The sequence below is a fragment of the Apaloderma vittatum genome, unplaced genomic scaffold (assembly GCF_000703405.1).
Source record: "Apaloderma vittatum isolate BGI_N311 unplaced genomic scaffold, ASM70340v1 scaffold4375, whole genome shotgun sequence".
In the NCBI taxonomy this organism is placed as follows: Eukaryota; Metazoa; Chordata; class Aves; order Trogoniformes; family Trogonidae; genus Apaloderma; species Apaloderma vittatum.
This window is the reverse complement of record NW_009716370.1, coordinates 116,715-130,960: the sequence shown is the minus strand read 5'-3', so window position 1 is coordinate 130,960 and position 14,246 is coordinate 116,715. Positions and strand designations below refer to the sequence as shown.

The 14,246-nt window shown below is 41.1% G+C and overlaps 1 protein-coding gene across 1 annotated transcript in view; it reads left to right on the top strand.

Moving 5' to 3' along the window:
* KIAA1244 (KIAA1244 ortholog) overlaps window positions 1-14,246 on the top strand; it is a gene marked incomplete at its 5' end in the record, with an annotated part of 53,129 nt that overhangs the window by 24,740 nt on the left and 14,143 nt on the right. Inside the window, 12 exons of the mRNA XM_009869498.1 lie at window positions 44-209; window positions 1,626-1,733; window positions 1,989-2,204; window positions 2,466-2,576; window positions 3,883-4,033; window positions 4,483-4,797; window positions 5,547-5,680; window positions 7,170-7,315; window positions 9,489-9,668; window positions 10,037-10,181; window positions 11,236-11,358; window positions 13,585-13,688. Of these exons, the coding sequence (XP_009867800.1) occupies window positions 44-209; window positions 1,626-1,733; window positions 1,989-2,204; window positions 2,466-2,576; window positions 3,883-4,033; window positions 4,483-4,797; window positions 5,547-5,680; window positions 7,170-7,315; window positions 9,489-9,668; window positions 10,037-10,181; window positions 11,236-11,358; window positions 13,585-13,688 (1,899 nt within the window). The remainder of the gene's footprint in view (window positions 1-43; window positions 210-1,625; window positions 1,734-1,988; window positions 2,205-2,465; window positions 2,577-3,882; window positions 4,034-4,482; window positions 4,798-5,546; window positions 5,681-7,169; window positions 7,316-9,488; window positions 9,669-10,036; window positions 10,182-11,235; window positions 11,359-13,584; window positions 13,689-14,246) is intronic.

Genomic DNA, 14,246 nt, shown 5'->3' with positions numbered 1-14,246 from the left:
GGTTTACTGTTCTCTTACATATGGCTTTTATGGCTCTGTGCAGAAGGAGTTCATGAAGCAGGTCCAGTCCAGTGGAGTGCTGATGGTATTCTCCCAGGCCTGGGTTGAAGAACTGTACCACCAGGTCCTAGAAAGAAACATGCTGGGGGAAGCTGGATACTGGGGAAGCCCTGAAGAGCACAGCCTTCCGCTCATCACCATGCTGACTGGTCAGTGCTATGTTATGGTGGCAAGGCTAACTTCCAAATGCATGTCTAAAACATGCAACTTAACACAATGCTCTGCTTCATTGCTTTACATACAGAACAGCAAGTGTCCATCTAACACGTTTTTTCAAGAAATTACTGGTAGAGAGGGAGTCAGAATTAATGGTGGCAGTTGCTTAAGCGTTTGTTTTGGACTGGACAGAAAGCTTTTAAAGCATGGGGTTAAAAATGAACTGTCCCTGGGAGGCAGAGAGAGTAGTCCACTGAATCACTGACTCTTAATTCTCTCAGCTTCAGTTCTGGTAGACTTGGTACCTGTTAATGATAAGCAATAAGGCTACTGTTTTCTGGACGTTGTAGCAAAGCTATTTCAGTGTGCCTGTGGTGCAGTACAAATATAAAAAGTGGTGTCTTTTCCTGGAAGCCTTCTACAGATGGGCCTCCACTTGGTTCAGGTTTGTGCTATGCCAGGGCTATGCCAAGTGGCGCTAGAGAGAAGCTGAAAACCTGAAGCACCTCTAACAAATGCTTAAAAACAATCCTTAGCTTCATTTGAGGGAAAAAATCAAATTATATCAGATTAAAGGCAGCAGGATGTCTGTACATGGTATTGTTACAAAATGCACTGTTTGCTTGAATGTGTGTATACTGTATGATTACAAAGAGGTAATTGAAACAGTGTTTGCAGGGAGACTACTGGCTTCAGCTGAACCTTTAGCAGGTAATCAAAGGGCACTGCTCTGGAAATTTTTTTGCTGATTGTGTTGAACACAGTGTTGCTTTTAGCTATTGAACTGGGAAGCTGAAAGAAACGCTTTGGAAAAAACAATAGCCGTGAAGTACGTGGAGAAAAGACAGACAGGGACTGTTAGAAAGGGAATCAACCTTACATCCCTAACATCAAAGTCTCTGAGAAGTTGGTCTTTCATTGTGTTGGAGAAAGGGCTGTATTTCTTTTGTTGAGATTGAACCTACACAGATACACTAAAAATCACATTTAGGACATAGGATCCCAGTGCATCCCGGGGACTCAGAAGTCTGGGAACATGTAGATACAGGATTTGGCAAGATTTGAAAGGTTATACTAAGGTTTAAGGCTGTAGGAAGTTGTGAACTGTAAGAAATACCATGAAATCTTTGCTGAGAATTCTTTTGACTGCATAACTTAGCGGTAGAACTTTGAGAATGGACTATTACTTCTCTTCAAGAAAATGCCATTTATAGTGGGTAAAGCATAAGAAACCACTGCTTATGTTTATGCCAAGGCTTCAGAAGGCTGATGGAAAAGAACAACTAAAAAGCATACCTGAGAAGTAAGGAATGCTATTACTTATTTGAAGAAAGAGCCAGTAGGAGATGTTTTCCTTACACCATCTGTGTCTAGATAGTAATCTCTGGTTTTTTGCAATGTTCTGGCAGACATCGATGGCTTGGGAAGCAGTGCAATTGGTGGCCAATTGATGGCATCTGCTTCAGCTCTATCTCCTCTTTCCCAAAACCGGAAGACAGATGATTCTGTTGTTGCAGGTATTACAACTTTACTGTAAGCACAAGTGTATCTACCAGCAGTGGGTTGTTATATACCATAAGCATATTCAGATGAATTGTGGTTTAGAACAACGATTTAAGGGCTGGGGGAAGTATGTCAGTACATCCTTCATGTGAATTTGTAGTCCAGCATGTAGACGACAAATATGACTTGTTTTTTTACCACTGATGGTAAAGCTGCTGTTGTATTATTTTCCAGTAGTAGTAGTTTTAGTAATGCATTTCTCACTCTAGGAGTTGCTTTTGCCCGATACCTTTTAATCGGCTGTTGGAAGAACTTGATTGACACTTTGTCCACACCACTGACTGGCCGCATGGCAGGCAGCTCCAAGGGGCTGGCCTTCATCTTGGGAGCGGAAGGAGCCAAGGAGCAGAACCAAAAGGAGAAGGACTCCATCTGTGTCAGCCTGGATGGACTGAGGAGGGCAGCCCGGCTGAGCTGTGCTCTAGGTACTGCTGCATGTAGGATGTTAGGGAAGACTCATAAAAAAGGATGGTAACTTTCCTTGAGGGACTTTGGAAGAGAGAAAAGAAACATCCCGCTCCAGTCTCAGATAGGGTCCTGGGCTGTAGGACTGCCCATAGAGCTTGCCTGCCCTACACCATAGACATATCCAGTCAACTTTCCTTTCGACACCAACCTGTTGTTGAGGTTGCATGGGACTGGGGAGGAAATGCTGGTTAAAAGCTAATTGTGTTCTTGCTTTACAGGGGTCGCTGCTAACTGTGCATCTGCTCTTGCCCAAATGGCTGCTGCCTCCTGTGTCCAAGAAGAGAAAGAAGAAAAAGAAATCCAGGAGCCCAGTGATGCTATAGCTCAAGGTAACTATGTGATTAGATTATGTAACTTGCCTCATATTGCTTACAAAGATGCAACTAAAAAGTACTATGCTACACACAGGAGAACAGACCAGAATGCCAATACTGTGCATCGCTGACTTGTGGGCTTATGGGATGTACGTCTAGAGGCTTCAATAGATGTCCTGCTGTTCTAGGTTCATTATGTCATGCTAATGATGTTTTATATGGAACTGAAATCAATGGAACAACAGATAAGCCAACAGCATTTTTGAAATGTGCCATTTTTAAGCCTTGTGATACTAGGCTTGACAGTAATATGAACAGAAGGCGTTACAGAAACTATATTTTTTTTAATGTGTTGGGTGGTAATGTAAGCTGAATTTGTGTCCGTCTTCCTGTGCTGCATATACATCCTTGGTTGTCTTTTGTCATCATCAGATAGTTAAAACTGTTTCTGAATCATGTTAAATGAAGCTGGAATAAAAAATATGTCTTCAGTAGCTGTTTGGAGAAACACAGAAAACATATCTGATGACATCTCATTTCTAATGGCAAGAAGCTCATAACAAAACACACTTACACAAATGACCCTGCTTGGCACTTAAATTTGGTGTCTCAGTAAACAAAACTGAATAGGCTTGAGCACAAGCTAGCTTTTGACCACTCTGCAAGATATGACTGAAGGGAGATGGCCAGACGATGCTGAAGCAAACAGGAGGTAGCACGGTGGCCAGAGGCCAAAAGATCTGTTCTGTGAAAGCTTGCAAAGCTTCAAAATTTGTTTCTATTCCAATGCAGAATGAAAAATAAGCTTTTCAGAGATTCTCAGGAAAAAGAATGCGGTCAAAATGCTTGTAGTTCAGATCAGGATTAGTTTCTCTTTGACAAGAGTATCCATAGCGACAGCTCCTTGATGAAATTTTGTATGGAAGTAAATGTGAAATCCACAAACTCTTTTTTTATGCAGCAAAGGAGATTTTGGTAAAAATAAATAGCTAGCCTGCCAGCTCCAAAAAGGAACATATAATATCACTAGCAGTGTACATCTGTTCTGTGGGCAACAAAATGTGAATTTGGGGGTGGAGGGTGTCAATCTGGCACTGATTTTTATTAATGCATAAACTTCAGTCAAAAGATATTTTAATTTAAAAACTGCTATATGTTTATCAGGAAGAAATGTGTTTCTTTGACTTGTTGTTTGAAATCCATGTTCTTTTATAGCTTTCAGACTGTATACCTTTGCTATCACCCAATATACAAACCAGTGTTTGTTTAGAAGCTGGAGAAACTAATGTTGAGGGTTTTTTTTTTACTTTTCATGCTGCAGTGAAACAGAAAGTGGAGCAGAAACTGGAGCAGATGGGGAAAGTGCAGGGAGTCTGCCTGCACACTGCTCATGTTTTGTGTATGGATGCAGTCCTTAACGTGGGACTGGAGATGGGAAGCCACAATCAGGACTGTTGGCCTCATGTGTTCAGGTATTTATGAGCTTTCCCAAAAGAAACAGAATTTATACCATGTTGCCTGAAATTATGAACTGAGAAAAAGGACTTTATGTGCTCTGGGAATGTTCTGTATAAACAGTGTCAGAGTGAATTAACTGCTACTAACTGTAAGAGAGGAGACAGTGCTGGTTTTGACCACTGTTCAGAGACAAAATCAGTGCTTAGGAACTTGGAACCATAGAACTGCTTAGATACGAAAAGATGTTTATTTAACAACTTCAAAGTTACCAGAAGACTTTGGCAGACCCAGGATCTTAAATGGGTTTTTCAGGCATTTCCACTAAACTGGTTGCTGTCTAGGCATATGGGAGGCCGAAGGAAGACAGGTTATCTGTGTGGTCTGAGAGTTGGAGAACATCTGATTATGATTTGAGGAAAATGTCATGTACATTGTATCTGGTTTCATTGTATCTTGTTCTTAGGGTGTGTGAGTACATCAGCACGCTGGAGCACACCCACTTCAGTGATGGTGCTTCTCAGCCCTCCCTTACCATCACCCAGTCACAACAGGCACCTGGAGGGCTGCACCCAGACTCTGAGCCTGGGGAGTCTCCCCAGGTACTTACCCCAGAGCAGGAGACCAGCCTCAGCAGCAATCCTATCATCCAGCCGGTTTCTATCCAGGAACTCATCAAGGAGAGCAGTAAGGGCAGAGCTTTTGACTTCCGTGGAGGCAGCCTGCTGTGTGGGACCAGCGCTGCCAAGGCTGTTCTCACACTCTCCACGCAGGCTGACAGGTAAAAGCAGCACCATCAGAAACCAGAACCCTTGTTTCCAAAAAAGGACCAGAACTGACCTTTCCATAGTACAATGGGGCCTGATTTTTTGTGGCTGATTTTTGCAGCTGCTTGCTTCAGTTGAGTTTCACAAGAGAGCTGCTTGTATGTCACAGCTGGCATTTCCTAAAAGACCTGTTTTTCTGCATCTCTGCAGTACCTGTCCTTGCATGTTCTGGACTGATGAGTATATCTGTGCACAACAGTGAATATGTCAAAGAAATGACCTGCATCCTGGAAGTGGTGGATATATTGCTTGCATGTAAATTAATCTATTATGTTCATTAAAGCAGACCAACTATGTGTCTAAATCTGTATTCTGAGGTCTGAGCTCACTAATTTTTTGAGTATTGATTCATGAACTACTTAAAGCGTTAAGGTACAGTAATGGGAAAGCATCAATTCCTTGAAAAAGTGACTTACTATTTTAATACCACAGTTGAATCTTGGAAGTGTTCTGGTTGGTCCTACAGCACTCTCTTTCCATCCTTCAATTAATGAAGTTTCTGAATCAAAGTCTTTGATTCTTTCTGAATCAAAGTCATCGGAATCGAAGTAGCACGGTGTAAATGAAAAAGCCCTCAATAACCAAGTGTGTCACCAAAGGCAACACATAGCAGCCATATACAGATAAGAGTTTTCCTCTTACATACACATTTAAGTCTGCATCTCATGAATTTTTCAATTAGATTCTGTTCTTTTACTCACAGGCTCTTTGAAGATGCTGCAGACAAGTTAAACCTGATGGCATTAGCAGGCTTCCTTTACCAGCTCAAGAAGGCTTCTCAGGCCCAGCTTTTTCATTCAGTCACAGATACAGTTGATTACTCCCTAGCAATGCCAGGTAAATTGCCTCAAGATCCCTCACAGAGTTCCTTGTTTCATATATGTCTGTACTGCTTACAGGACTTACTTTGTATTCTTACCATTTTAATTTTTCAAATTGAAATTTCAATTTAAAACAGTGTTTAGTCTAATAAGATCTTTATGTAGGACCAGTTCAGAGTCTTTAGAAAAGGTTGAGAACTTTTTTTGGACAGGGATCACGTCCACACCTGCTATGAAACACTTTAGAGGACATTCATTTGGTTCTTGGACTTTGGGGCTGTTAATTATCCACGGATATTTAATCCAATCCAGTATGGAAACTAGGATGAACATAGACCTAAGGCAGTGGATTTGAGTTAGGCATTTGACAGTGGGATAGCCTCAGAAGTGCTCAGAAAATGGATGATATTAAACAAAGCACAGAACTGAAGAATGTTAAATAAAGCAGTGGGATTTGTCCTACTTGCTTTTCCCAGCAGAGTGGAGCATGTACCTTGCAGTACAAAGCCTGTAAATTGTCATTTCCGTTGCTGTCTCAAATAGAGCAGAAGGATTGGACCCGTAGGAAGATACTTAACTTAAATTTTATACTATGCCTTTAGAAGTTACATTCATCATATGGATTTTGTCCTGACTTGTGGCAAATGTGGATTTTATCTGGTATAAGTCTCCAATTTAATCGATTTCCTCTCTCCTTGAAATGCTACTTGTCATTTTCTCAATGTGGCACTTTTTTGCTCTTGCTTGTCTACAGACATCAACGTTCATTATTTTGTTTTTAGTAAATAGTGTCCTCTTACAATGTATGTAGTAGTCAATCAACAATAGTTGATGAGATTAAGGATAGAGCAATTTTTTTATATTAAAAGTGGTATGCCCCCTGATTACGTCTTTCATTAGAGATTAAGGCACTGACATATTTAAAATGAGAGAATAAAGTGTCTTTCCAAATCTTGTAAGAGCAATGGAGAATCAATCCTTTCAATGCGGATTCATGAGTATTACTGGCTGGGGAACAGGAAAACTGTTTTCTCACATTCTCTCCTTCATATCCTTTGCTTGTTAAGAAATACAAAGGACAAACCAAAACTAAATACTTAGCAGTTTTATATTCTCTCCTGTAGATGTCACTAAAGGTTTTTGCAACTAGTATTTTGGCTCTTAATATCAGTTATTTAACTACTTGTTTAACTTTTCTGCACTACTTCTCCAAGCCTTTATCTTTAAAACGTTTGGGAAAAAAAAAATCACTTAAGTCAAAATAAAGTGTGTTTAATAAGTTGTTATTAAAACTTGGGCCCATCTCCTCTTCTTTTACCTACGCAAGCATAGGCTGTGTTTTACATCGATTTTTATTTTTCTCTTCCACCTCCCTCCCTGCATCTCCACCTTCCCCAACTGAATACTATTAATTTCTAACCTGAATTAAATTCCAATTTAGACATATGGGGCTGGAGGAGCTTCTGTTGCATAGTTTCCATTTATTTTCTTATACTTTCTTGTAGGTGAAGTAAAATCTACCCAGGACAGGAGAAGTGCACTTCACTTGTTCCGACTTGGTGATGCCATGCTTAGAATTGTAAGGAGTAAATCTCGCCCGTTGCTCCACCTCATGCGCTGCTGGAGCCTGGTGGCACCTCACCTTGTAGAGGTAGGAGTCAGGGAGAAAATGGAGATGGGTGCAAGAGATGACAAAGCTGAAAAAGCAGGAGAAGGCTTGATAACTTTTAGAATGTATATCAGCCCTCAACACTGACAAATCTGGGTACGACGCCCCTGTTGGGGTGTTATATATACTTTGTCATGTACCATGATACTGCCATGGAGGGGTGCACTTCTAAATAACTGAAATGGGCAAGTCCAGGGACAGCAGATTGGATTTCTGCAATATGACGCTTTCTGTGGGTCTGTGATGAAAAAGCTAAAACAACCCTAAGAGGTTACAAGTAACTCCTCCAACTCCCTTTTTTCCCACTCAGTGTCAGCATCTTTGTAAATCCTCCCTTAAAGGATGCAGGCTATCTTTTCCCATATAAAACGAGCTTAGCTGAGAAGGTGGTGACGATTCCCCCTTTCCTTCTCCTTCTTTGCCAACCCTGGTCAGTAGCATGCCAGGAACAACCACACAGTGGTTTTCAGTCATAATAAATGACCTTTCCTCAGCCAAACTTACAGTCTTACCTGGTGAAATGCTGGTGTCTTAACTTCTCAGAGCTTTTTGATTTATATCATTGATATGAATAAATGTGCAGTACTTCTTCGCTTTCTGTCGGTGAGGTATGTGGTGTGTACTGGGTTGGTCTGAGATAAAGTTAATCTTCCCCACAGCAGCTCTCTCAGTGCTGTGGTTTTTGGAGTGGTAGCTAGAAGGGTGCTGATAGCACCCCAGTGTTTTGGCTACTGCTGAACAGTGCTCACACAGCACCAAGGCTGTGGGTTTCCAACATTCCCCCAACAGTAGGCTGGGGGTGGGCAACATCTTATGAGGGGACACAGCTGGGCCAGCTGACCCAAACTGACTGAAGGGGTGTTCCGTACCGTATGATGTCAGCTCAGATATAAAAGTGAGAAGGAAAAGAGAAGTGGAGGCATTTGTCCTCTGGAGCAACCACTACGCGTACTGGAGCCCTGCTTCCTGGGAAAGCAGCCGGACATCGCCCGCTGATGGGAAGTAGAGAATAATCTTTGAGTTTGCTTCTGTGCGTGGTCTTTGCTTTTCTACTGTATTAAACAGCTCTTATACTAACCCACGGGCCTCTGATTGTATTTTCCCTCTCTCCTGTGCCTCTAAGAAGGGTAAGTGATCAAGTGGCTTTGGTGGGCTCCTGGCCTCCAGTCAGGGCCAAACTACCACAGTGGTGTCATCTGCCTAGGTCTTTTGGGAGCAAGCTTCTGTGGAGTTTTAAGATGAGCTGTTCAGTAAATTGCCATAGCACTTCACTGACTCAAGAAGATGTGTGGACTATCTTACAGCAGAGTTCAGACACTGGGGAGACTCAGTGGTTCCCTCCCTCTAGGTGAAGTGGAACCAGCAGAGAATAGATTTGTTGTATGCTTTGACAGCTGTTTATCTTCAAAACTAGTGTCTCCCTTGCCTTTGGGTATCAGTCTGAGACCACTTTAAATACTTGTCGTGTTTTCAACACTTTTAAGACTCTTTTAAGATCCCAAGCCAGTTTAAACTCAAGTACCTTCCATGTTTTTAGAATGCAGGGCTGGTTGGTAGTTTTGGTTGACGTCAGTGCGGATGAGGGCATTACAAGGAATGAGCAACATCAGGGAAAGGATAGAATTTAGCATAACCTGCACAGTAGTTCAAAATGGTAACTTTATATCTAGATCCATTGCTGTTTCATTTTTTTTTAAATAGCTCTTCCAAAAGTGATGAAAACCTTCTCAATTTAAGTTCCATAAACAGTCAAATAAAAAGTGACATTTGGTCATACATACATAGGTGTGGTGAATATATGCAGAAACTACCTTTTTGAAGGGAAAAAACGGTAGAAACAAAAGACAACATTTTGCATGAGTTCAGTTTTGTGGGTTTTATTATTTAATTTATTTAGTTTTAGCTATGTGCTTTTTGAATTGTCAGCAAACCTTCATATATTTGTGGGACTTCAAGCAGCTCAGAGTCTCAGTCATCTGTTTCCGTGACAGTACCCTCCCATTTTCATAGCAGTGGGGTCCCCAGTCATTTTAGCGGTGAAGCCATTTTTAGGCTTTATGAAGACAACATACAGTGTTTAACTTCCTTTGAAGTCTCTCCTTGAAAGCAAAGTTTTTGCTTGAACAAACTCTTAATACTCCTCCTTCCCCTGCAGGCCGCCTGTCACAAGGAAAGACATGTGTCTCGGAAGGCTGTCTCCTTCATCCATGACATCCTCACTGAAGTGCTGACGGACTGGAACGAGCCTTCTCATTTTCACTTTAATGAGGCACTTTTCCGCCCCTTTGAGCGTATCATGCAGCTAGAGCTGTGTGATGAGGATGTCCAAGACCAGGCAAGTCAGCCCTGATCAGAGTGTCTGTATCTGGCCTACCGTGCCCATAAGAAGGATGCTCTCCAGAGTGCACTTGGTCCACTTGAGAGTGTTTCACAAATTCACTTCAAATGGTACTCCTTAATTATCTTCAGGTAATCAGAAGGGCTCTGCCTACCTAAGCCATCATTGTGGTAGAGCACAGAGAGAGTACTCCCGTCTTTAAAGCAATTGTATAAAACTTTTCTATTAATAAAAGTAAATAAATTAGTCTAGACTGACATCCAGGAACATGTTTAAAGCCATTCTCATTCCTTCTGAAGGTCCATCTGTGTATCAGCTCTGGTTTTTGGTTTTTTTTTTTTTAATTTCTCCTACACTGTCTGCAGGTGGTCACCTCTATAGGAGAGTTGGTGGAAATGTGTTCTACCCAGATCCAGTCAGGATGGAGACCCCTGTTCAGTGCCCTGGAAACAGTGCACAGCAGCAGCAAGTCAGAGGTGAAAGAGTACCTTGTAGGAGAATACTCTATGGGTAAGGACTTACTGCACTCACTGGTTTGTATGTCCTTGTTCCTTGGGAACGCAACTAACTCAGTATATTGGAGTGCCTTACCTGACCAGTGGTGCTTAGCAGTAGCACCACAATACTCCAGGATATATTGGAGTACCTGGGAAAGCAGAGGTATCGTTCTGACTTTTTATCCTCTAGATTCTGACAGAAGAAGGAGAAAGAAATGATTCAAACCTACTTGAATGTTTTTGAGCAAAATGGTAGTACAGGACTACTGGGTTTGACTGGGCCCCTGAGACTGTCCTGCTAGAGAAAGGAAAACATACTGTATGCAGCCACCATGTCTAATGTGAACCCTATTGCTCTTATACATGAGGGTAACTTAGTATGATAATCTAGGTGAGTCCTTGTCCAGGCACTTAATCACAAAGCTTCAAATTGCTAGCACTATTAGAAGCCATGTTTGCTGTAACATCCCTCACAGAGATGTTTGCTTGTATGGAGAGTGGATTATATGGGAAAATCACTTTAACCTGTTATTTTGCCCCATTAGAAGTTATTTTTAAATGTTGCAAGTTATCTGTAAGGGATATGGTTTTCCTTCTAAATTTTGTCTTTCAGATCTGTTATGATCTGTGCAAAATGCAAGTGTTCACAACCTTTGAAGACTGCTAATCTACTTAAGAAACAGCAGGCTATTTTTTTATTATATAGTCTGAATAGTTTTCCATGTGACTGCTGTCATCTTGGCATTAATCAAGAACTAAATTGGAAGCCTCCACCAAATGGAAGTGTTAACTACTGAGCTGAGTTCAAGAGCTCAAACCCTCTCCTACCATTTGGGCAGGCATGAGGTGATACTGTGCACAGACAGGGCAAAGGAGGGAGTCTGAATTACCTCCTGTGAAGACCTCCTGAGTTGCCTCGGGAGCAAGAGAAGGTTTTACTTCTACGAGCATTTCTGTCTCCGCTCATAATAGAAGAAATTCTACATACTCAGTTAAACTGTTGAAAAACTGTTGGAAAACACCTTTATGGGGGATGGGAAGGAGTTCTGATCCTGTTATTTCTGCAGGGAAATGCCAGGCTCCAGTGTTTGATGTCTTTGAAGCATTTCTAAACACAGACAGCATCCAAGTCTTTGCCAATGCCGCCACCAGTTATATTATGTGCCTTATGAAGTTTGTCAAAGGACTGGGTAAGTATTTTTATTTCCCTTTTATCCTATTAAGTCATGATATGTCAAACTTGATCCTGCAGAAGAGGAGAATTCAGTTGGGTTATACATACTATGTAGGGAAGAGAGGGGCAATGAAGAAATTGAGTCTAGAATGCTTAAAAAAAAATAAATCAAGACCAAGGGATTATTTCAGAAACAGTTTTAATGCTACCAATTCTTCAAGTTGTTACAGTTGCAAAGGTGCATGTCACTATTAAGCATCTGCCTCATTTGATCTCAGTTTGCATCAGGACTTGCTAATGTTCATTTAAATAATGGATGGGAGGAAACCTAGATGAAAATACAAACCCCAGAATATTGCAGAAATGCCAGGCGTTGTGTAATGACGGCGTGGATTATCTGCCACAGAACAGGGTGTGTTTTACACTCAGTAGTTGAGCACATTCAATGCTGAAGACTTGCTGAACCTTCAGTGAGATCATGAGCATTGCAACCAACAACACTCTGTGCCCATGATTTTTTTGTTGTGTTAACTGGGGGCAGCAGAGACCAGGTGTGTCAAGTCAAGGTGACCCTGCAGAGTAACTGTGGTGCTTCACCAACCTTCAGAACAAAGGCAAATGGTGTCAGGTCATTCTGCTCCCATGTTGGTGTTCCCTGGCTTGCCTTGATCATTAGAATTTTGACGCTTTTCATTGAACTGTGGCAATGATTATTTTTTCCTTCATGTAAACTACAAAACTTCTAAGGAGTGGTAAAATTATTTTTTTTAACATATATATTCATTCAAAGAGGTATCTGGGTCTGTAATTGACTCTCTTTGATTTAAATGAATCATGTAACAGCAGCAGACCTAGACTTTAATGTTACTCTTGTCTTATTAAGCTACTTCACCATCGGTTTCAATGGGGGCAGAATTCAGTTTCTGATGACAGACTGGAATTGTAATTACTGCTACAAAAGAGAAACAAATTTACATGTTCAATACCAGTAGAGGGAACTCATGTTCCTTCTGGAGAACTTAAAAGCTTGTATTATATTTCTTTAAGTTTCTTACTTTAGTGAGGTAAGTTTGTCCCCTTTACGGTTATATGTCAAGAAGAAAGACCTTTTTATGTATTACAGGTAGTAGGTCTATGGGATACTTCAGTACTGAGCAAATATAATACCATTTATGTGCATTTTACCATAAAATTGAAGGATTCAAACTGCACTGTCTGACTTAGCTGATCTCAACAGTAGACGAGACTTTAAAATTTATTATGGAGGGAATAGCTAAGGGCATAGAAGATGAGGATAAACATAGTGAAAGGAGAATAAAGTAGGATTTAATAAAAGAATTTAATATTTATCTTGTGGTTCTTATGAGAGGAATAGCTTTTAAGGCAATAAAATGTTAATGTATATGAGCATTTAGTAAAGCTTCAGATTTGGCACTGAATGGGATGTATTTGGCAAAACTGAAAAAAGGTTATGAGCCAAGTATTGTAGGGTGGCCAGAACATTGTCTGACAGGGGAGGAAAGCAAGACTGTGCAGACAGGGAAAATGCCTGGGTGAATGGAGTTACTTAAGGAGGAGCTCTGCCTTGGAACTAAGCTGCTGATTTAATGCACTTAGTGAAGCTGACATAAAAGTAGGAGTTGGCTGATGCCACGGAGTGAGTAACACCTCTGATATTGAGACACTAGAGTCTGAGGACGTCATAGAGTTAAAACTGTGAGACCTTGGTACCTGAATTAGACAGCAGGAACAAATGTTGTAGCACAAAATATAGAATGGTGCATTTAAGGAGTAAATAAACTAAAGGGATGGACTGGTGGTCAAAGAATTTTCTAGGCCACTGGGGTGCAAATGAATAGAAAAAAATTAGTAGATCCATTGAGCAAAGGTTGAATATGATCAAGTAGTTCATACTCCCATGGAAAAAAGTGGAGTGGTGTCAATACGACTGATGACTGTAAGGTGTGATTTTAAGAACTCCCGAAGGCTCTACCGAAGAGTAATTAAACAGGCTTGTATTTATTAAGGCATTAATTCATACAGATGTCCGTGTATAAACTGTGAGCACTATTGCTGTGTTGTTTGTATACGAATCATCTGGTTGTCATCCAGTAAGATCCAACAAAGGGCATTTTCTGGATTCTGTCGAGACATTATGACACAACTGAATGAAAAGTGAAAAGTAATGCTACTCCTGTTTCTCTTCTTCTGTCTCTCTCAATGCTGCCTTTGCTGTCCCCAGGGGAAGTGGATTGTAAGGAGATGGGTGACTGTGTGCCAGGATCAGGATCTGCATCTACAGACTTGTGCCTTCCCGCGCTTGATTACCTCAGGAGATGTTCTCAGGTATGATGAACAGGCTTACACAGGTACTGGCCTGGCCTGACCTCCGGGCTTTGCGTCAAAAGTTAGATGATTTGCATGAACACAACAGATTCTGTGGTAAGCCTGATGATAATAACTTGCACTGCCAGATGGAGAGTAGTGATGTGAAGGTGTTTCCTACCTTCTAGGCCGGCTAACAATGGGAAAACAGAGAAGATAAAAACACTCGGCCCAAGGAGCATGTGCGAATATGTGAATGTTCAAAACCTGGTGTTAACATTCATTCTTATTTAAACAGTTACAGTAAATAGTGTCGTGAATGAATGGAAATGGGAGACAAACACAGAAAAAGAAAAGCAAACAAACCAACAAAAAAAACCCCTCCAAAACTGCAGATTCTCAGATATTAAGAAGAGCAACAGGTTGCAACCTCTAAAATGCAGCAGCAGCTTATCTGTGCTGTGCAAACATATCTGAAGCTCAGGGCCAATTAGAATCCTGGCACATTTCCTGTAATCTCCTTGCACACAACACAGATTATTATCCAGGGTTATTAGGACATTTTTTGTCTGATTTTAT